The sequence below is a fragment of the Alosa alosa genome, chromosome 20, assembly GCF_017589495.1.
Source record: "Alosa alosa isolate M-15738 ecotype Scorff River chromosome 20, AALO_Geno_1.1, whole genome shotgun sequence".
Lineage (NCBI taxonomy): Eukaryota > Metazoa > Chordata > Actinopteri > Clupeiformes > Clupeidae > Alosa > Alosa alosa.
Window position 1 is genome coordinate 25,519,315 of NC_063208.1, and position 22,134 is coordinate 25,541,448.

At 44.3% G+C, this 22,134-nt stretch overlaps 1 protein-coding gene across 1 annotated transcript in view; it reads right to left on the bottom strand.

Moving 5' to 3' along the window:
- LOC125284776 (oxysterol-binding protein-related protein 10) overlaps positions 1-22,134 on the bottom strand; it is a 77,496-nt gene that overhangs the window by 46,038 nt on the left and 9,324 nt on the right. Inside the window, exons 2-4 of the mRNA XM_048228890.1 lie at positions 14,648-14,823; positions 6,250-6,329; positions 911-982 (exon numbers count right to left, since the gene is read on the bottom strand). Coding sequence (XP_048084847.1) covers positions 911-982; positions 6,250-6,329; positions 14,648-14,823 — 328 coding nt within the window. The remainder of the gene's footprint in view (positions 1-910; positions 983-6,249; positions 6,330-14,647; positions 14,824-22,134) is intronic.

The window sequence follows — 22,134 nt, forward strand, 5'->3', positions numbered from 1 at the left end:
TTAAAAACGAAGTTTCTTTGTTTCTCACTTCTCTTCCGGACGGTAGTCTCAATGTTGCAAGGTTGTTTTCCGCCTGGGGATCTAGGGGCACGGGAAAGTCACCATTTTCACTGAACAGGTCATTTAACCATCCAAAATGATTTTAAACGGTTTATTACGCTGGAAATAGCTGCGGTCTCCTTAAGATCCACCAACACAGTTTATTACCCAGCATACGCTCCTGGCTGCAGGGCGCGAGCATGGGGGGGGGGGGGTGGAATTGGCCTGTCACACCGCCGGGGGAGCAGGACTGAACCACCAAGATGACAGGGTGAGGAGAGAGAGGCCGATCAAAGAGATAGAGTGTGTGTGTGTGACCGTGTGTGTGAGTGTGTGTGTGTGTGTGTGTGTGTGTGTGTGTGTGTGTGTGTGTGTTTGTGTGTGTGTGCCTGCTGCATTAACAGAACAGCATCCTGTGTGTGTGCTCCATCAACAGGACAGTGTTTTGTGTGAGTGAGAGAGAGAGTGTGTGAGTGTGTGTGTGTGTGTGTGTGTGTGTGTGTGTGTGTGTGTGTGTGTGTGTGTGTGTGTGTGTGATGTGTCCACGAGGTGACACAGGAGGACAGTCTCTTCCTCAGATGAACTTTGTCCTTCCTCTGTCTCTCTCGTGTTGCAGCAGGACTCTGAGCTGACATGTCTCTCTCCACTGCAATAAAAATAGGTCTTCGTGGGATCACACAAGTGCCTCTTTCTGTGTGTCCGTGTGTGTGTGTGTGTGTGTGTGTGTGTGTGTGTGTGTGTGTGTGTGTGTGTGTGTGTGTATTTGTGTGTGGTTTGCGTAGAGTATACATAAGTACACATAAGCAGAGGAGCAGAGTGTGTGTGTGTGTGTGTATATGTGTGTGTGAGAGAGAGAGAGAGAGCGACTCACCGGTCCGTCCTGGCAGCCAGCCGTCTTGTCCACATACAGGCGCTGCTCATCAGACACCTTTCGCTCCCTGACCTGCAGCCAACAGAGAGGAAGACATTAGAGTCCACGACACACACACACACACACACACACACACACACACACACCTCCTCAGATCCCCAGTTCAGACACACTTGAGCTGCACCAGCACCAGGCAGAGGCAGTAGTTGACTGAGCCGCACAAGCTTACACAGATCATTCTCCCTCTCCATCTCTATTCCTCTCTCCCTCCATACCCTATCCCTTTCCACAAATCCCTGCATCCCCTCTCTGGTCTCTCCATCCCTCTCTCCCTCAGTCCCCCTCTCCCTCTCTCCTTCTGTCCTCCAGACTTTCCACTAGAGAGGTCTGGCCCACTGAAGCAGAAGGCTCCTTTCCCTTTTTTTGTCCCCCTCTCCAAGTCTCTGCTCTTCTCCTTCTCCACCTCTCACTGTCCCTCGTTCCCTGTCTCTTTTTCCCCACTTCCTCTTTCCAATGAAGAAGGGAAGCAGGGGACTCTCCTGCCTTAGGCCAGTGCTATACTTTGTGTGCCTGCAAGTATGCAAGGCTCTGCTAGGGTCCGAGTGGAGGCCGTGTGGGGAAACCTGCCCAAGCCTGCACAGCCTCCAGGCTACAAGAGCATCAAATGCTCATGGACAGACTCCAAGTACACTAGGAAGTATGATAACAACCACAAGGCCCCAATGGCGTCCACAGCCGTCTGTGTGCACGTCCACAAGCCAATAAAATCGAGATCTCCTCTGTTTGTTTGATCTCCCCTTTTCCCTTGCTCTTTTTCTCCATCTTTCTCTCTCCGTCTCTCTCTCTCTCTCCGTCTCTCTCTCCCGCTCCATCTCTCTCTCACTCCCTTGCTCCATCTCTCTCTCCATCTCTCACTCTTTCCACTGGAGGAGTCTGGCTCCCTGCGCTCAGGGGTAAACACTGCTGGTGGAAGCTATGCCTGGCACCAGAGGACTCAGCTGAGGGGGGGTTTTTAACCCATGAAGTGCTGACAGAGACCTCACCTCGCCAAACAATATTTTCTTTTAGAGTGCAGACCACCACATTAACATACAGAAATAGGGTGAGAAAAGATTTCTGTATTTCTGTCTAGTAACAAAAGAAAAAAGATAAAAAAAAAAACATTACTGTAGATGTAAACAACACAGTCACTAGATCCATAAAAACCATGACAATGGGGCATACTGTGGCAGATGTGGCAATTCTTTTCAAGGTTTTGTACACGTGCAAGTGAGACTCATTGGTACAGTGTCAAAGTCAAACGCAGTTCTGATGAACCTCTGAAACTCAAAGCAAAACAGAACCCGACCAGCAAAGGGCAGTAGTGGCCAGAATTGACAGAATTCTTTGGGTCTCAAATCTCGGTGCCGTGATGTGTCTGCCTTTCTGTCTGTCAAAACAATTCTGCAATTGTAACTACACTTCTGTCTACATAGTCTTTTTGCTCTCTCTCTCTCTCTCTCTCTCTCTCTCTCTCTCAAGGAGCTTTATTAGCATGACCATAACATTGTACAGTATTGCCAAAGCATTTGGGTCAAATACATCAAATGGGGAGGGGAATAGGGGGAAACACACAAATAAAACAGAATAATGATAATTGTACACAAATATGAATTATGGCAATGACGTAGGGTGTGCGTATGTGTCTGCATGTTTGTGTGGGCATGTGTTCATGTGGCTGTGTGTGTGTGTGTGTGTGTGTGTGTGTGTGTGTGTGTGTGTGTGTGTGTGTGTGTATGTATGTTCATATTTAGGTAATGTAAGTTTCACATCAGCAGGTCCTTTCATTATGGCAGGAATATCCGTATTGAGATTTTCTCTCTCTCTCTCTGCTTTTGTACCTCCACATGAGGTTGATATCCTCAACGGTGATGAAAGATAAAGGCATGATAAAAGAAACAAATGGAAAAAGCTGCACATCTTATGAACATCTCATGCATGCCAAACAAAAAACATTTGTATGCAACATTTTCATTTCTATGCAACAAAAAAAAACCAAGCTGTTTTGTCCAATCAATATGTTATGTATGACCTTTCATTCTACAGACTGAAACAAACAATCCAACGTTTCATGAGCACAGCAGAATCCTGTTATCACAGTAATTCAAGTATACAGCTCTGGAAAAATGAAGAGACCACTGCACATTTTTCTGATGTCATCGTACGGTTGCTGAGTGACATTCGAATGAGTTGACGGCCATATTCAAAATTGAGAAACCACTGCAAATATGAATATGACTCATTCAGATGTCAGAAAATGTGCAAGGTCTCTTTTTCCAGAACTGTATATCTAGTGTATATCTATCTGGTTCAAATGTATCGGTCACATTGCCAATGCATTTGACTTTGCGAGACCAAGGAATCCAAAAATCCCTGTACTTGTCCAGTAATCGACAATAGCAATACCGAACCCCACCATCACATGTACCGTAAAAACCTTATCCAGCCATCCCCACACACAGCGATTTATAGCTGTTTCCTGCCTCCTGTTCAAAGACCCATCATCACAACTTTCATTGTGGATCAAGCACACAGAAAATCCAACCTGCGACACAAACAACAGGTATGGAAACAGAAGAGCAGGGGGTACTGTGTGTGTGCTGTGTGCTGAGAATCTATATCAACGTGGGGACACCAAACCACAACGGGGACGCGACGCGTTCAGAGTGACAGATGTTCTCCTTCCCAACCACGATGAGCCTAAACACACGACACATTCCACCTCCGCTCACACACACACACACCTGCGCATTAATGCGCGACGACGCGACGCACGCACGCGACGCGCACACACACGCAACACACGCACACACGCACACACACACAAACACACAAACACACACACACAAAAACACACACACACACAAACACACACACAGACTTCCGCTCAGACTTCAAGGAGCCAAGTGAGGGGGTGAGGGGAGCTGGTTTCAGACAGGAGCAAACAGAATACATCAAATGCAGCAAGGTACAGCAGTCTGGAGATGCTCCCAAACAGCTGGGAACAAAAGGGCATGAAGACACCAAATTACATTGTTTGCCCCCCCTCTCTCACTTTGTGTGTGTGTGTGTGTGTGTGTGTGCGTGTGTGCCAATGCCTATTCAGGACAGAGGGGCTACAACTAGACAAAGAATCCAGTCTTCTGATTCCTCTGCACAGCAGCATACTGTATATCTGACAATCTTTCCCAAAACACGGAGCAAAGACAATAAGAGCAGCTTTGTTTCCAGATGCCAATTATAAGGTTCAATTAGAACACTGGCCTACTTTTAGCTTGCTCAATCTGTCAGACTGTTCTTCTACGAGTTATATGATACAATCACAATGTCCATACCTCTTCTCATTCACTGGGCACACTGACTACCGGCTAACCTTTTCTGTGGGGTATTAAAAACACCAGCTGGATGCTGGCATGAAAAAGGCAATAGTAACTAGCCCAAGGGTGTGTGTGTGTGTGTGTGTGTGTGTGTGTGTGTGTGTGTGTGTGTGTGTGTGTGTGGGTTAGATCGATAAAGTGTTTAAATGCATTGGAGTGTGAGCAGGTCTACAAATTCTTTACAAATGTGCCCTCCCCCAAGCTTTTGTCATATTTACCTCCCTCACACACACACACACACACACCACACAAACACTCCATTTTGTTCTCTCCATGTGTCGCTCTCAATCTCTCTCCATCCTTCTCACAACTTTCCTCTTCCCCTACATCTCACACTCCACCCAAAGACACACACACACACACACAAAACACTAGAGTGGCGTGATTCTCTGTACTGCAGAGTAAAACATGTTGGGTAGAGGCCAAGTTGGCGAGCCAGGCAGGAGAGTCTAGTGAGAGGTTTTAATATAATACACGCCAGACGCCATGAGACTGCATGAACCAAGGCTTTCCTTAACCTGCCTAAGTCAACATAAACCCCTGATCCCCCCCACACTAAGAGAGGCCTTTTACTTCCAAAGCCTCTAGTGGATCCCAAGAGTCTCAGCACGCTAATAACAAGACCTCTGATTGGCTAGGGATTTTAGTTTGAATCAATCAAAAGCCTCAGTGGTAGTTTAGTTGAACAGTGAAAGTGAATACTGTGAAAGGTGAATTGGGTTCAAAATGCATTATCCTCCTGAGTAAACAGGAATTGCAGTCACACGGTACAGTGCATAATATATACATTCTGTCTATATGAGGAGACTGGATCAAAGGATTAAAATCATCAAAGACTGTTCTCACCCCAACCACAGACTGTTCACCCCACTCCCCTCCAGGAGGCGTTACAGGTCTCTAAACACTGAGAGGTCGTTTACACGACACCGCCGGGTGGATTTTCTCTTACCGCTTTCACACCTTTAACGACCGCAAGAAAAAACCTTTAGCGTGTACACACAGAGGTGTAACCGCTAAATGTGCTGTAGTGCATATGCCAGACCAGTCGATGGCGCCGGCTGTGCAGAAGCTTCACAATAATTTGGCGGAATCGCAGAAGAAAACATTGTTAAAACAGTTTGTTAAGCCAGAGAATGTCTAATAAGTGCTCTGGTTAAGCAGTCGCATGAAATAAGGAGACTACAGACAATTGGGTTTTCAATTCAACTGTTAAACTAATAAAGTTCATTTTCAAGGTATGTGACTGCTATGTGAAATTTCAGATGCTTAGCCTACGATTGCATTGGGTCTGAGCACCACTGGAAAACACTAACATGCAGTAAGCTAATGTTTAACTAAGTTAAGCTTAGCGTGTGCTTCTAACTTAGCCACTAAAGGCTGATAGGCTACATTGTGCACATAAATCATGACGGAAAGAAAACATTTTAATATGATAAATAAATGGTTTGGTTTGTTTTGACAAGCAACATGTCAGGTCGAGTGCGTGGCTGAGTTGAGAGGTGGGGCTGTAGTCATAAAGTTGCCGGCTTCACACCTACAGGCGCCTACACGGCGAAAGTTAGCCGGGCGGTTTCAAAAGTTCCCACTTCGAAGCCGGTTTCAAAAGCTTCTCGGTTTCAGTCTCTAAACTGCCGGGCGTTGTGTACATGCAAAGTAACCGTTCACAAAACCTCACGGTTTCACAAAACCGGCGTCGTGTGCACGGCCCCTAAATTCAGAGCTCACCAAGGCTAAGTTAGCACTGTGCAATTAGAGCTCCTGACAGATCCAAATCATCTGCATTCTTCTAATGCTATGGTCTCAAATCTCAGTACCATGATGTGCCCTCCAATTTCTGTCCTTTAAAACAGTTCTGTCATTATCACTCTATTCCTGTCTGCATAGTGTGTATGTGTGTGTGTGTGTGTGTGTGTATGTACTCACCTTGGCACTGCTGTCGGAGTGGCGTCTGGCACAGGCTTGAAGCTGGTTCATCCAGAACTGCTGCTCTTTGGCATCGGTGGCTGAGGAGGCACAGAAACAGAGAACAAACACCACTCAATCTTCAGTGAGATGATGGACACAACAGCAGCCGCTCCAGCTCCTTTGGCTCGCACAGACAAAAGCCATTAGTCTCCACAATGCACTGTTCACCATTTGGTTCATAGGGGTGAATCTGGTCTGTGTGACCACATAGTCTCATTTAGGCTTCAGTGTGCGTCTATGTAGTGATGAGATCAATGGATATACATGCAGCTCATTTGGTGTGCTATAGAAATATATTACACCACTAAATGACACACCAGTAATCAAAATTACAGTAAATAAAGTAAACGCCATAACAAACATCATGAGGGTCTTTTTGAGCAGGGGTGTCAAACATATTAGGCAGTGGGCCGGAATTATGAGACCTCATGGGGACCGTCATTGTCATGGTCATTTTCATTTGTTCTGCGTGGGTATCAGAGTGTTGTTTCATGATATACTCCTTTGTTATACCCACTTATCAGCAAACAAGTACAAGTCATGTACTGCGGTCATATACTGCTCTTGAAATACCCTACTTCCATTCCAGTTTTTCAGCATCTTCCTTCCTGAGGATGGTTTGTAGTGCTAGGTTAAATCAATTTGTCATATCTTAGAGATATTGCTTATTACACATTGTTGGATGTGAATCTTTTTTTCTAATTTTCCCTTCCTACCCAAAATATCTGGGGGGCCCTATGAAACCTGCTGGCGGCCTGATCTGGCCCCCGGGCCTTATGTTTGACACCCCTATTTTAGAGGGAGCCATAAACCTGGGCTTCATTTTTTTGGAGAGAAGAAATTTAATTCTTAGCACATCACCAAGGGATGTGACATCACCAACAAGAAAACAGGGAAGCATCTCTATGGAAAACCCCTGGGGTCAGATGTCCCAGAACATAGGGCAGTCTGCACCGACGTCATACAAAGGCCATTTATTTGGTTCAAATCCTCCTCATCTACCTCAAAGTCAACTTGATGTTCCACCCTGAAGAGGTCAAGTAAACAGATGCCAGACTATGCCCACAACTCCAGGCTCTACAACACCAGCAGAGTCCGAGCAGCAAGCTTGACCTTGTAGATGGCACTCCTCTTTAAAAGGGCCAGTGTGGGAGCTGTTGTGAAAAGAAAGTCATATGCCTCTGAGTATCTCAAGTACCTGAACATTCATATACTTCTGGGATCAAATGCCTGAACTTCCATATGCTTCTGAAATCAAGTGCCTAAGCATTCATATGCTTCTGAAGTGCCTAAGCATTCCTATACTTCTGGGATCAAATACATGAACTTTCATATGCTTCTGAAATCAAGTGCCTAAGCATTCATATGCTTCTGAAGTGCCTAAGCATTCATATACCGGTACTTCTGGCATCAAATGCCTGAACTTTCATATGCTTTTGAAATCAAGTGCCTAAGCATTCATATGCTTCTGAAATCAAATGCCCAAGTTTTTGTATGCTTCTGAAATCAAATGCCTAAGCATTCATATGCTTCTGAAGTGCCTAAGCATTCATATGCTTCTGAAATCAACTGCCTAAGCATGCATATGCTTCTGAAATCAAGTGCATAAACTTCCATATGCTTCTAAAATCAAGAACCTAAACATTAAAACATTAACATGCCTCTTAAATCACGTTCCTAAATCAAGTGTCCATAAGTATGATTATGGTATGATTGAATGTATTCCATCCTGAAGTATGACTGCTCACAACAACACATTAACAACAGTAGTAGGTTAGTTGGATATTAATAACAACAATAATGTATAATCTATTTGAAGGATAATAGGTGACTATTGTCTCTGGGAATTATATTTTATTTATTTACTCATTTTATTTGTTAGGGACCATGTACAATTTTTAACATAAATGTTGCCATTTGATGCATTGTACCAGAGTGTACCAACAACACATCTGTTGATACTCATTTGGTTATAATTTAGAAAGTAAATCGTTAAGAAAGTTCATGTACACATGTAGCACCATCCTACTGTGTGTGTGTGTGTGTGTGTGTGTGTGTGGCCTTGGTTAAGTCAACAAAGTAATTTGCTCCTGACACTTCTCCTGAAGTTGCCTGGCAGCAAACACCATATCAGTGGCCTCACATTTTTTCGGAGGTCTTGTTCAAGATGAATAGACAGGTGGTTGAGAAAGATTCTGGCAAGTATCTTCCCTGCTATAGAGAGGTAAGATGCCACGGTGGTTTCCTTTGCCCTTATGCAGGTGAATGATGGTGGTTTCCTTGAAATCCTGTGCAATGGTCTCTTTCTCCCACATCTGTAGAAATAACTTGTAAAGCTTTTTGGCTTAAGCTGGGCCAGCTTCATAGAAGATCTCGGCTGGAATTGAGTCTAGACCAGGAGCTTTGCCATTTGAGAGCATATGTATCGCTGACTGAGTCTCCTCGAGTGTAGGTGCGTTATTCAGAGCAACGTTGATGGCAACTTGAGGAAGACGATTGGCTTCAGAGTTAATGTGTGAGTGACAGTTCAGGATGCTGTTGAAGTGTTCAGCCCACCGTTCAAGGATTTCCTCCTTGTCTGTGATCAGTGTGTTCTCCTCTGCACCAAGAATAGGGGATGATCCTGATGTTGTGGGGCCGTAGATTTGCTTCAGGGCACTGTGTTTCATTCCTGAATCCTGTATTTCGTCAGCTTTCCTGCTTAACCAGGACCAGCTTTCCTGCTTAACCAGCCCTGCAACAGAGTGTTTGTTGAACAGTTCTACAAGCGTTATTGAAGGCGGCTCTCTTTGCTATTGACTTAGGGTCACTGACACAGGCTTTGTGGAGGCGGTGTTTCTCCTCCAGGAGGACTTCAACGTGGCTGTTTTCATCAAACCAGTCTTTGTGCAGCCTTGAGGCTGTTCCAGTGGTCTCTGATGCAGTAGTATAGACCAGGTCGCTCAGGGTGGCCCAGTTTGTCTCCACATCTTGACTGTCCAGGGAAGTGGAATCCAGTCGATTCTCTAGGGTGGTCACAAAGAACTGTTTCTGGTGGATATCTTGCAGCCTTGATAGGTTCAGCCTTTTGAGATCCTTGTTGCCTTGGGGCACCTTTTTGGTTGGATGCGGATGGTCAGCTTGGACACTATGAGGCGGTGATCGGTCCAACACTCAGCACCGCACATGGACCTATTCACCCGGACATCCTGTCGATCCCTCTTCCTTACAGTGATATAATCAATAAGGTGCCAATACCTGGAACGTGGGTGCATCTAGGACGTCCTGTGAAGAGTGGGAAGGCAGAAGACTGTATTGGTGATCAGCAGTCCGTACTCTGTGCATAACTGAAGGAGCAGGAAGTCATTGCTGTTACATTGACCAACACCATATTTCCCTACGATGCAGTCCCATGTGGTGTAATTAGAGCCAACTCTTGCATTGAAATCACTGAGAATAACTTGCTTATTGGCCTTGGGAACCGAGGCAATGATGGCATGTAGGTCCTCATAAAATCGGTCCTTGGTTGTTTTGAGGTTGGTCATAGTTGGTCCATGGTGCAAAGACGCTGACAAGAGTGGCATGCTGTTTGCCAGATAGAACTGGGAGCTTAAGGGTCATGAGGCGGTCGTTCACACCTTTAGGGTGCCCACCTAGCTTGCTTACAAGCATGGTTTTAATCGCAAACCAAACGCCCACCCAACTGAAAGTATACACTCCTCTATGCCCGTGAAACCTGGACAGTTTACCAACGTCATGCCAAAAAGGTAAATCACTTCCACACGGCATTTCACATATTTTTGTGATTCCTCTATCTGAAACCCCACCCATCACGTTAAAAGGGCTATGTGTAGATTAGAATGTAAGTTGTTAAGTTGTCTTTAACACACCATCCACTTAAAAAGGCTATGTGTAGAATTTGAGTTGTCTAGTTGTCTTGAACACACCATTGCGTCTGTGGCCCCCATCATACTCTTTATTTAGTCTGAACTCGTGTCCTTTAAAGACAGCTTGGACCAACAGTCAGACCCTGCATGGTAAAGAGTGGGACAAGTAAATGAGATGGGTGGATGTCCCCATTCAGCCTCAATGGATTCAGACAGGCAGGAGGACATCGATTGATCATCTGTAACCACCTGAAGTATGCAGTAAGTCACTCTCCTCTGGTTTAAAAAAGAGGGTTTTTTTGCCTCTAAATCTCAATCCATCCATCCATCCATCCACCCATCCAGGGTGTAATTTGCATCAGTGGTTGTTTGTGCATGCTGTGCGGTGAATGCACATAATTACTGGGCTACAATGAACAGGAGAGAACCTTGTAGCATTCACCATGCTAATGCGCACCTGAAACTAAGCTAATGATAGCTGCAACAATACACATCCACAGTGCTGCTGTTGCAATATTGAATTTTCAGATGTAAATTTGGGCAACGTCACAAGGCATCAATGATTAAAAAAAGGTCACGGAAATAGAATAGATTGTTCATTCACTGTGCGGGATTTATCAAATAGGATCCAAGCAAACCATAATGTTCAACTGGCTATTAACCCTTTCAGTGTTCCAGGATTGGGGTGTCCGCATCATAACCAGACCAGAGGTGCATTCAAACACTTTGAATAGAGGGGAACGATCGAGGCAAACAAATTGTCTTAGTACGGTTAAAATCTGAACTGTTTAATTTGAATGTTTTCATGCAAAGACTGCACATTGTTCCATTTGAACAGTAATCCTTCATCCAGACAAGCATATATTTATGTTCACAGACAACTACCTCCTCAATCCATTTGCAAGTGTTTGCAACCATTCACATCAAACTCAAAGCAAACTATAAAAACGGTTTGCCTGCATTTGCAAATTTGGACATACCTCAGTTTGAAGCCAGAGTCAGACACATCTCTGGCTTTTCACTTTCTGCACAACAGAGCCAAGTTTCATTAACTTGGGTTGGTCGAGCCTTGCTCAACTCAACTGAATTAAAATCTGAAGGTGGTACTGGAAGCCTTTTTATGAACTAAATACAAAAAGCATTTAGTCTGTTAAACTAAGTCTCTGCGTGACTCAACCAGATTTATTCTTATGAATATGATAACATTCCTAATTTGATATAATTAATTCTGACACACCAACCTGTTCTGATGTTGGAGATTGTGTGTGCTTGAGTATGTGTGTGTGTGTGTGTGTGTGTGTGTGTGTGTGTGTGTGTGTGTGTGTGTGTGTGTGTCAGAGGCAGCAGTGGGAAGATCTGATTAAGTACAATTAAATATGTACCACAAACCATTGTGTCGAGGTGCATTAGACCTGACGTAAGGCAGCCCAGGGTCAGATCTCTCACCAGCAGCAGGAAGCACCAGCCATGCTGTTCACTGGCACACCCTCCCAACATAAGGCCCCTCTTTCTTTCCCTCACCCCCCTCTCTCTTCCTATCTCAGTTTCCTTTCCTCCCTCACCCCCCCTCTCTTTTCCTCTCTCTTTCATCTCCTCTGTCTGTTTCTCTTTCACTCACTCACCCACCTACCTACCTTCTCTCTCACTTATTCACCTTCTCTCTCTCTCACCTCCTCTTTCTTTCTCTCTCTCTCTCTCTCTTTTTCTTTCTCACCTTCTCACTTTCCACTTTCTCTTTTTTCATTCACTCACCTTCTCTCTCTGACTTTCTTTCATTCACTTTCTGACTCTCTCTCTCCCTCTTCCTAATTCACCTCCCCCATGTCTCTTTCTCTCCTTTCATCAATCTCTCTCTCACCATGAGCCTCTCTCTCTCACACGCTCCCTCACTCATTTGTCCTCTCTCCCTATCTTGCTGTGTAAATTGGACCCCTCACTCTCTTTTCTCCTTCCCTCAAGCTTCTCTCTCTCTCTCTCTCTCTCTTGCTTTCTCATCCTCTCTTCTTCCAGTCTCCATTGGATTCACGCTCAGCATGTTGCCACATGGCTCAAAGTGAATCATAATGTCTTTTATCTGCTAAATGTAATTAAAGGCCTTTGGTGAGATTGTCCCTCACACTGAGGGAACGTCTCCTGTGTGACATGACTCAGCAGAAAGCTCATCACCGTTTATTCACAAATGTGAGTGATTAAAAAAAAACATTTTATATCTATTGCTTTCAAATAAGACTTATCTGTCAGATTTGACACAGGAATCACCATCATCACCCTGAAAAAGGCGACCATGCCAGTTCTTTAACTGGCCCCTCTGCATCAGCACAGTCAGTCATTTCCTTTTTTTTAAACTCTGTAATATGAGTGTCTAACAAGTGTAGTTTTTACATTAACGCTTCTGTGTGTGTGTGTGTGTGTGTGTGGGGGTCTAAAATGGAATCAGACTCTGAGACATCACTCAGTGAGTGGTTTTCTGTGTGTGAGCTAGGAAACTGAGACCAACTGAGTGCAAGACAGGTCTCTGTGTGTGTGGCTGAGATGTGAAATATCATATAGAGATCGAAAGACATGCTTCTATGTGTGTGTGTGTGTGTGTGTGTGTGTGTGTGTGTGTGTGTGTGTGTGTGTACAATAATGCCATTTAGGGTGAGATCTCTATGTGTGAAGAAAGAAACTGAGATCTGACACTTTGAGTGTGTGTGTGTGTGTGTGTGTGTGTGTGTGTGTGTGTGTGTGTGTGTGTACAGAGTGAAACTGGGATCTGAGGTATCATGTATGGCATGAAGGCTGAACGCTGGACTGATCCCCCTGTCCGCGGTGCATTCCAGGTAACCTTCAGTAAAAAGGTTTCTGTGGAGCCACTTCGGTCAGGTGGCGTGTAAGGAGATCCCACAGAGGACTTTTGTTATGGGAAACCAAGCCTTGAGCCATCAGCCGAGAGTGGACACCACCTACACACACACACGGACACACACACACACACACACACCTCCCCAACTGAACCTTGAATCTCTCTACCACTGCAAAAGGCATTGTCGCTTCTGTGGTAACTATAGCAGAAAATAGCAACAATCATGCACAGATGGTGCCGTAGGATTATTATCAACATCAGGAACCAGTCGTGTGATTGCCCACATTGCTGAAAACGTTGGCCATTGTCTCAGCTTTCAGACTATTCATTTACTACACATTTAGACTATTAAACTAAGACAGAGCTAAGAGCAGAAATACACCATCATAATGGCAAGAGAGGATTTTTACAGCACTGCCCTAATGGTAAAATAGGGCAAAAATGTGCTCAACATTGCCTACTGTATGCATCCAGAACAACAATATGTTCATCAACAAACGTCTTACACAGGCACCTCATTCTCCTTCTCCTTCTAACAACCTAATACACCTAACATGCACTTACCATGCACTTCCCTCTGGTCTAGGGCTGTGGAATTAATCAAATGGTAATTGATTAATCATGATTATGACTTCCATCAATTATGAAAACAACATAATCGAAATATAATGATTATTTTTGCTACATTCAGTTTCATAACAGTGCTCTCATTTTGTCCTCCATGCGTGATCTGTTGGGTTATATTTAAAATTCCATTCAAAAATGTAAAAAAAAGAATACGTTTTGAAAATGGATGATAGTTCCAAGATCACTGGGTGGTGTTTTAAAATTCCATTAATTGTGCAAAATTACCCATGTCCTTCTTTCCCCCCTCCTTCCTCTTCGACACTTTGACTTATAAATTCTTACTTATATTCGTACTTATAAATTCTGCACTCTCATTTCCTAGGAATAGTATTGATTGATGTAGCGTTGATTATTACCAAATGTCTCCTTTGCATTGTAGCTTGAATATTATTCCTCATCTTTGTAAGTCGCTTTAGATAAAAGCATCTGCTGAATGAATAAATGTAAATGTAATGTACAATGACGGGGTCAAATAAGCTGCGAGTCAATATGTATTCCCAGGGTCATCGATGATTGTCTTTGTCTGAGATATTCATATTGTCTAGGTCTGTCTGCACTCCCAACACATAGATCACAAAGTCATTCAGGGATAAAGAACAAATTTCCTTGCCGTCTCCATTCCCCCCGCAGGATGGATTGAGGAGACAGCACGGCAGACAATCTCTCCCTTCATTTGACGACCGACCGTACCCATCAGAGCTGACTCACAATTCAAATCTACAGTTACATCTTCTGTCTTCTACACAATGACAACAGGGGTGGTAGGATAATAAAGCAACTGTGTAACCCACTACAGCCTATGGAACTATATGGCAGGTTTCATTCATTTCCTTCATTCAAGCAAGACTGAGTGAATGAGAGAATGACTGAGTGAATGTGAACAAGTGAAGGAGTGATTAAGTGAATGAGGTACTAAATGACTGGGGGAGACATCACATGATATGGAAGCCTCTCTCTCTCTCTGTGTGTGTCTCTGTGTGTGTGTGTGTGTGTGTGTGTGTGTGGTGCAGGTGCATACCTCGGAGTTTGAAGAGCTCCCCGTTGGCCGAGTTGACGACGAACATGTGCGGTGCCTCGTCGCTAGGGGTGACTGATGCCCCGATGAGGGGCAGGGACCCACGGGGCTTCTGGGATTTGCCCTGCTCATTCACAAAGTACTGCAGCTGACCCTGGTCTGGGTCAAGGACAAAGTACCTGTGGGGTTTTGGGGGCGAGAGGGAGGGAGAGAGAGGAACTTTTTTAGACTACTGTCTGGGATCTTACATGATTATAGCTATACAATAGACAGACCTACTGTAGACATACGTAGAACGAGAAAGAAAGAAAGAAAGAGAGAGAGAAAGAAAGAAAGAAAGAAAGAAAGAAAGAAAGAGGAAAAAACATATCATTATCCCCATTTTTCTCTTCTTGGACATTGTCTCTTTCTGTCAAATTACAGTTTACTGTTCTGCCGGCAGCTGCTGGCTATCATCTCAAAAACTAAAAGCACTCATTAAGGAGAAAAACATCAGTATCAGGGAACACCACAAGGGAAGGGGGTTCACTTTGTCTCTAAACTCCTGAGAAACTTCTGTCAAATATTTACACCTTTTTCATATTATTCTATTCAAGTATTTACACCTTTTTCATATTATTCTATTCAAGTATTCTCACTTCAAGTATTCTGTCAGCTATCAACACATTGCCAGTTGCTCCTATGCCTAACTACAAATCAAGACTATTACAGCTGGTAGTTAGAGCAGCAAAAGTAATAAACAAAAATAAAAACGTAAACTCCACAAAGTGAGGCTGTGGTGGACAATAGTTTTGCTTAATAGATGACTAAGCCATTAATTGAGCCGCCACTGCAGTGGTCATGATTGCAATAAAACATCCTTGTTTTGTATTGGCTCATTACATTCTCTGCAGGCGTTTTGTTCAAATTAGCATTTCCTTATTAGCTAGATGATTTCTCGTCCCCGTAGCACATCCATTACAAGGATACAAGGATACAAGGATACAAGGATACAAGGAAGTTTGTTGTCACATGCATATAGTTACTGGAAGTAAGAAATGCAGTGAAATTATGTCTGGTGTCAGCCTATTTGTGCATTAATGGGGGTAAAGAGTGCAGTAGAAGAGGGTTTAGTAGATTAAGTGGCAAGGGCTGCATAAAAAAAAGGTGGGGGAGGATTGGGATTGGGGGGGGGCACCAACAAGGAGCACCCAAGAGCAACAGGGGCAAGGAAAAAACTCCCTTACCAAGGAAGAAACCTTGGGCAGATCCACGGCTCAAAAGGCTAACCCAACTGCCAGGGGTCTTGGTGTGTGTGTTGGGGGATGACAGGGGAGATGGGATAGTGTGCTGTGTATGTGGGGAGATATGTGTTGGGAAGCCTCCTCATGAACAATGGCAGTGTGCAATATGTGTGTTTGGGATGAAATAATGCTTCCTTACATGAGACAATGTGTATGTGTATTGGGGGGTGTGGAGCAGTGACTGTGTGTGTGTGTGTGTGTGTGTGTGTATAGTTGGGGATGTGTGTATGTTGGGGATGTGTGTGGGAGAAGCTTCCTGATGAAATAATGTGCTGTGTATGTGTGGGGGCAGGGACTTACTATTGCAAGCAGAGTACTGTATGTATGATGTATGTGAGTGATGACAGTGAAGATGTGTGTGTGGGCGGGAGGGGAGTGGAGCAGTGACTGTGTGTGTGTGTGTGTGTAGTGTGTAGGTGGGGCAGTGTGCTGTAAGTATGTAGAGGATGTGTGTTGGAGAAGATCCTGAAGACAATGTGCTGTGTATGTAGGGGGCAGTGTGCAGTAAGTATGTAGAGGAGGCTTACTGTAGCAAGCAGTGTGTTGTATGTATGTGAAGTGATGACAGTGATGATGTAAGTGTGTGTGTTGGGGGTGGGGGTTGGGGGCAGAAAGGCTAGGCAATCAAGGACATGGGTAGATGGAGGAGAAATCAAAAATAATAAATAAAAAGGATGGAGATGTGCAAAAAGTTGGAGAAAGTCAGATATGTGTGTGTGTGTGTGTGTGTGTGTGTGTGTTTTTGGCGTGTGATGAAATAAGAAAATAAATAAAAAGGTCTGGGATGGAGGGATGTAAAAGTGCTAAAAGTCTTGTAGGTGTGTGTGTGTGGGGGGTCATGAGTGCTAAGTAGTGAATGAGTGCAAAGTCAGTATAGTGTGAGTTCAGAGTTGGGAAATGTTTGACAGTGCTGAGGAGTGAATGTGTGCAAAGTCAGTATAGTGTGAGTTCAGAGTTCGGATGGCCTGGGGATAAAAACTTCTCCTGAGTCTCTCATTAGCTATTGGCTTTGTCAGGTACCACCAATTTGAGGAATATTTAACAATGTAATATTTTAAGCAGATTATGTTCTGTGTGAACCAGAGTTTCCGCTAGGAAAAAATGGTGCCAGTCAAAGTGACCGGCAGAGGTTTCTTTTTCCAGACATTTTGATGGTATGCCGGTCAAATGTCCTATTATCGCTTCTTAATTACCTAGTCACGTTGAGGAACACTGGAGACAGGCTATGTAGCTTAAAGAATGACATAATCAGGCTGAATAGAATGCAACATGTTCATTAGCCTAACTTACGTAAACATGCCTAACAAGATCTAGCCAGTAGCCTATCTATGTTTTCATGGACAGCAAGAGTCCGCTTCGTTCATTGTTTTAAAAAGGCTACGTTGTTTGTTGCTGCTATACCCACGTTATCTCCAGTGGTTCCACTGTTTAACTTGCACAGATGCGCACACACAAGAATGAGCGCTCACACCACTATACCCCCTAAGGCTATGCCTCTTTATTTGATAACAATAAATTAAGAAATATTTCCTATTCTGGGAAATGTTTAGTTTCTTTTTCTTTCCGTCCGCGGTTCAATGATATCGTTTAATTGTGCCGGAAATTATCCGCGGACCAGCAATCTCCTCGTCGAGGAGGCCCTAACCCTGCAGATCATAGACAGAGAAAGCATAGGCATGCTTTGGGTACAGAACAGTTGCATGTCCAGTGTACACGGAGAATGACAGTGTCTTGGAGCGGCCGCAACCCCGCAACTCCACTTCCAACGTCATTATTCCGACAGATACGCCCGACACTTATGCTTTTTATCTGGTGGTGGTGGAGTTGACCGGACATCTGAGGCTTCAGACGTTACCAATTTATCATCATCCATCGCGTCTGTCCTCTGAAAAAAAACTTTAAGGCTAGTCTGCCTGGGCCTGGCCATGTTTGAACCGCCTCACTCAGGCCTAGTCCACACCTACCAAACCGATCTTTTTTTCCTCCGTCTTCCCTGGAACAGTATCAAGAATATTTGCGTCCAAACGGATCCATCTCAACACGACTCAACACGTTACTTCATACCCCAGGCCTATAGGTGGCACTGTTTCTTTACAGAAATTTACCAAAACGTGTTGCCTGGCTAGCGCCACCACTTCTCAATGAGACGTGGTCTGGGAACCAAACGTTCATTTTCTCGTATTTGAAAAAAATGCCCAGATCCGTTTATTGGGTGTCACGGATGTCTATCAAATGCGTCTGTGCATAGCTCATTATCGTCTTGCTTTCCCACCTGTTCTGTGATTGGTTCCCTATCTCAGGTGAAAATTTGCTCCATGGTCTCCAGGCTGCCTTAGCAGCGTGAATCAAATCGTGCGCAAGGCAGCATGGGAACACCCAGGCTACAAAACTTGCGCTTTACAAACAGACAGAATAGGCTACGACGAAATGGCTAGTGCAAGGAAACCAGAATTGTTTGTGTGTACTGATGGTGAACTGTCAACTGTAAAACTAATAAACTTTATTTTACGGTTTGTGAAGGGTGCAGTCCCGTCCTTTATTTGGCTAACGCAGGTAGGCCTACTAATCACCTTTACTTTCTTTGGTTGTAGGATAGTCTGTGATTCACATTAGTTTTGGCCATCACCGCAATTAGGCTACTAAACGCAAGGCTTACCCAAGTTCTAGGCTATTCTGTCGCCACATTTATAATGTTGCTATAAAACTTTCGTTAGTAACAGTCAATACGTTTACCTGCATCAAATCGCGCATTTGCATTCAGTGTGCTACCATCGGCTTAACGTGAGTTTTGCGTCTTTGTATGCTTATATCTGATTTCACTCGACTGTGAATGCATGTATATATGTTGTAAGACATGTAAAATAAATGAATGACACTGGCACTACGCACAAATTAATGTAGCCTAAACTTACACCGCACTTTCCTAATAACTTAAGTTCTCTCGCGTCACTGACAGTAGCTAGAATGCATAAAAAAACCGGGAAAAACTGTGTTCAGTCCACCAAGTCATAAGCTATCGGCGCTGCGCAGCACCAGTTGTGATATTTATCTTATGGTGCAAGTCCAGGGCAGCAGCTGAGGTGTGGCGATGACATCATCGATACGCAAGCAGGATGTGCGGTTTCGCTGTCTAAACAAATTCAAACGGGCTACGGTTTCAGATTTTCCACTCTGGGACCAGGTTTCAGAAAAGTGCAGTTTCGGGCAGTGCGTTTACAGGATTCGTTTGGACGCTCGGCCAAGACGAAGCAAAACCTCTGCATTTAACCTAAAAAGCATCTCCGTGTGGACAGGCCCTCATTTGTTCGTTGTTTAACATGGACGTTTTAAGCGTGCGCTTCCTATTTGAAATGTTTCCTACAGTATTTGAAATGCAGCATAGGCTATGCGTGTTGTTTAATAGCTTTCAAACGGTAGAGCCTGTACATTTAAAAACATAGCCAAAGGACGTATTGCTTTAATATAGGCTTACATTTTAAGGCTTATTCTCAAATTCAGATTGCGTTAGGGGGACGGGATTATTAGCCAATTTCAATTGGACAATTTGACCGGAGAGATTTAATTTTGTCGGACATTTCATTTTTTTTCCGGTCAATGTCCGGTAATTACCGGACAACGGAAACCCTGGTGTGAACAATCCTGCTAGACAGAAAGAGTCTGTCCTAAAACAAGGTTCTTCAGCGTTGAAAAGTATCCTAAAGGTGTAAGCCCAAAACCCTTCATTAAGTGATTCAAAGCTGTACAATTACAGTACAGGCCCAATCTGTGGTCTTGGTTGTCCTAAATTACAATGTTTCCAGAACATCTAAAATTTCATATCTCTGGAAGAACAAGGACACATTATATTTCCCATAGTCTTGTTACATTGTTTCGCATTTTAATGCATTGACATTCTTTTTTTGCTCAACCACAAAAAATGTAATCTTATACCAAAGCTCATACCTAAAGATGTACAGACCATCCAAATCAGCAGATCAGATTTTAAAAACATTGAAAATACTACAAGCCTATTATCATTTAAAACATGGCGTTTTAAAAGAACTGTGTTTGTACCTTCTGTTAAATCATCCTGATGAAATTTGCATTGCTAAAGTTCCTTTACTAACTGAAAAGAACCACGGGAGACCTGTGATATACTGATGGGAGAATGGAGAGCCCTGGCCCCCAAATACAAGTATAAGTATAAGTATATACTCTTTTGATCCCATGAGGGAAATTTGGTCTCTGCATTTATCCCAATCTGTGAATTAGTGATACACACTCAGCACACAGTGAACACACAGTGAGATGAAGCACCCACTAATCCCGGCGCAGTGAGCTGCCTGCAACAACAGCGGCGCTCGGGGAGCAGTGAGGGGTTAGGTGCCTTGCTTCAGCCGTGCCTACTGGTCGGGGTTCGAACTGGCAACCCTCCGGTTACAAGTCCGAAGCGCTAACCAGTAGGCCACGGCTGCCCCCTGCCCCCAGATACCTGCTGAGGTAAGGACAGCATTTGCAGATCACAGCACGCCCTTAAAACTGAAGGTAAAAAAAAAAAATCACTGGATTACTTTAAGATGACATCAGTCTGGCATATGATTGACACCAGGCACTGGCACTTGGGGATCGGTAGGCAAAGCATGATAGGATGACCCCAGACTAGCTTTATGGAGGATGACATCATACTTCCTATAAAGATTACATGGTTGTGATGTGATAGTGCAGGTAATCAAAGTCCAACCTGATTAGGATTGAGTTATTACACATTAGCTATTAAGCTAAAGGGAATGGCAGTGACTGTGGACTATAAAAACGGCTCGCTCCTGGCAACCATGGTAACAAAGTTTTAAAAAAAGAAAATCTAGAACACCAAGGTCCACAGCAGGGCAACTCTTCACAGTGCACAGTGTTTGTGCATAATTATCACCATTGCTAATTGCTTGTGGTGATTGGGTTATTGGTGCTTGTTCTAAGGATCTCTTCTCATAGCATGTCAATGCACCCTGTGGCTGCCTGAGGTCCTCAATGCTGGGGTCCCACTGGGCATATGATCAATGTCACTACTGAAGAGAGTGATTAAGGACGCCGTTGTATTGACTGTGCATAGGAACAAGCTGCACGAGCCATTATCAGGTCAATAACTCCACACCTCCACCCCTCACTCTCTCTATCCCTCCATTCCTTCATACCCTCGTTCTCTCATACTCAGGAGGAAGAAACACACTCCACCTCCTCCTTACTCCCTTTATTGTGCCCACCCTCAGTTTCTTTCTTTCTTCCCTCCCTCCATCTCTGCCCTCATACATTGAAGGAACAAGCACACTCGTCCTTCCAGCTTTCTGTCCCTCCCTCCATCCTTCTCTGTCCTTCTCTGAAGCACAGGGGGGAAACTTCCTTCCTACTTCCTTTCTGTATAACCTTCTCTCAAAAAACAGGAGGAAGAAATATATCCCTCCCTCATCTCTCTATCCCTCCCTCCATCTCTCCTTTAATAACTCACTTCTTGCATCCTCCCTTCTCCGTTCCCTTGACATGGAAGGAGCAAACATACACCTCCTTCCTCTCACCCATGTCACTCCTCTCCTCCTGGCTCTGTTCTGCCCAGAGATGATCGCTCATCCTCCTCTTCATCATCCTCCTCCTCCTCCTCATCTTTATCTTCATCCTCCTCTTCATCAACTTCCTCGCCCTCTTCTTCATCCTCCTCCTCGCCCTCTTCTTCATCATCCTCTTCCTTTTCACTCTGTCTTTGTTCTCCATTTAAAGACTGCAGAGAACCGTTCCGCTCCAGCAATCCTCTGTTGTCTCCCTGTGGGGAACGAGCATGTTCGCCAACGTCCCGTGCAGGACCGGCCGCTCAGATCAGGCTCGCCTGGCCCTGATTAAGGCCCTTTACTTAGGCTTGCATCACTGTCCTCCCACTACACACACACACACACACACACTCACTCTCTCTCTCTCTCTCTCTCTCTCTCTCTCTCTCTCTCAAACGCATGCGCATTGCGCACACACATGCAAAGGCACACATACACTTTTTCAAACGCATGCACACACACATACAAAGGCACGACTCTCTCACTTAAACACTCACACACTGACAAACACAGTCATGACCCTAATCTTCATCACTCTCAGAAATCACTCCAACCTTTACAGAACAGAGCTGCAAACTTTTTTGCCATGCAGAATTTCCATCTCCATCTCTCACACAGGCCGTGCACAACCTTG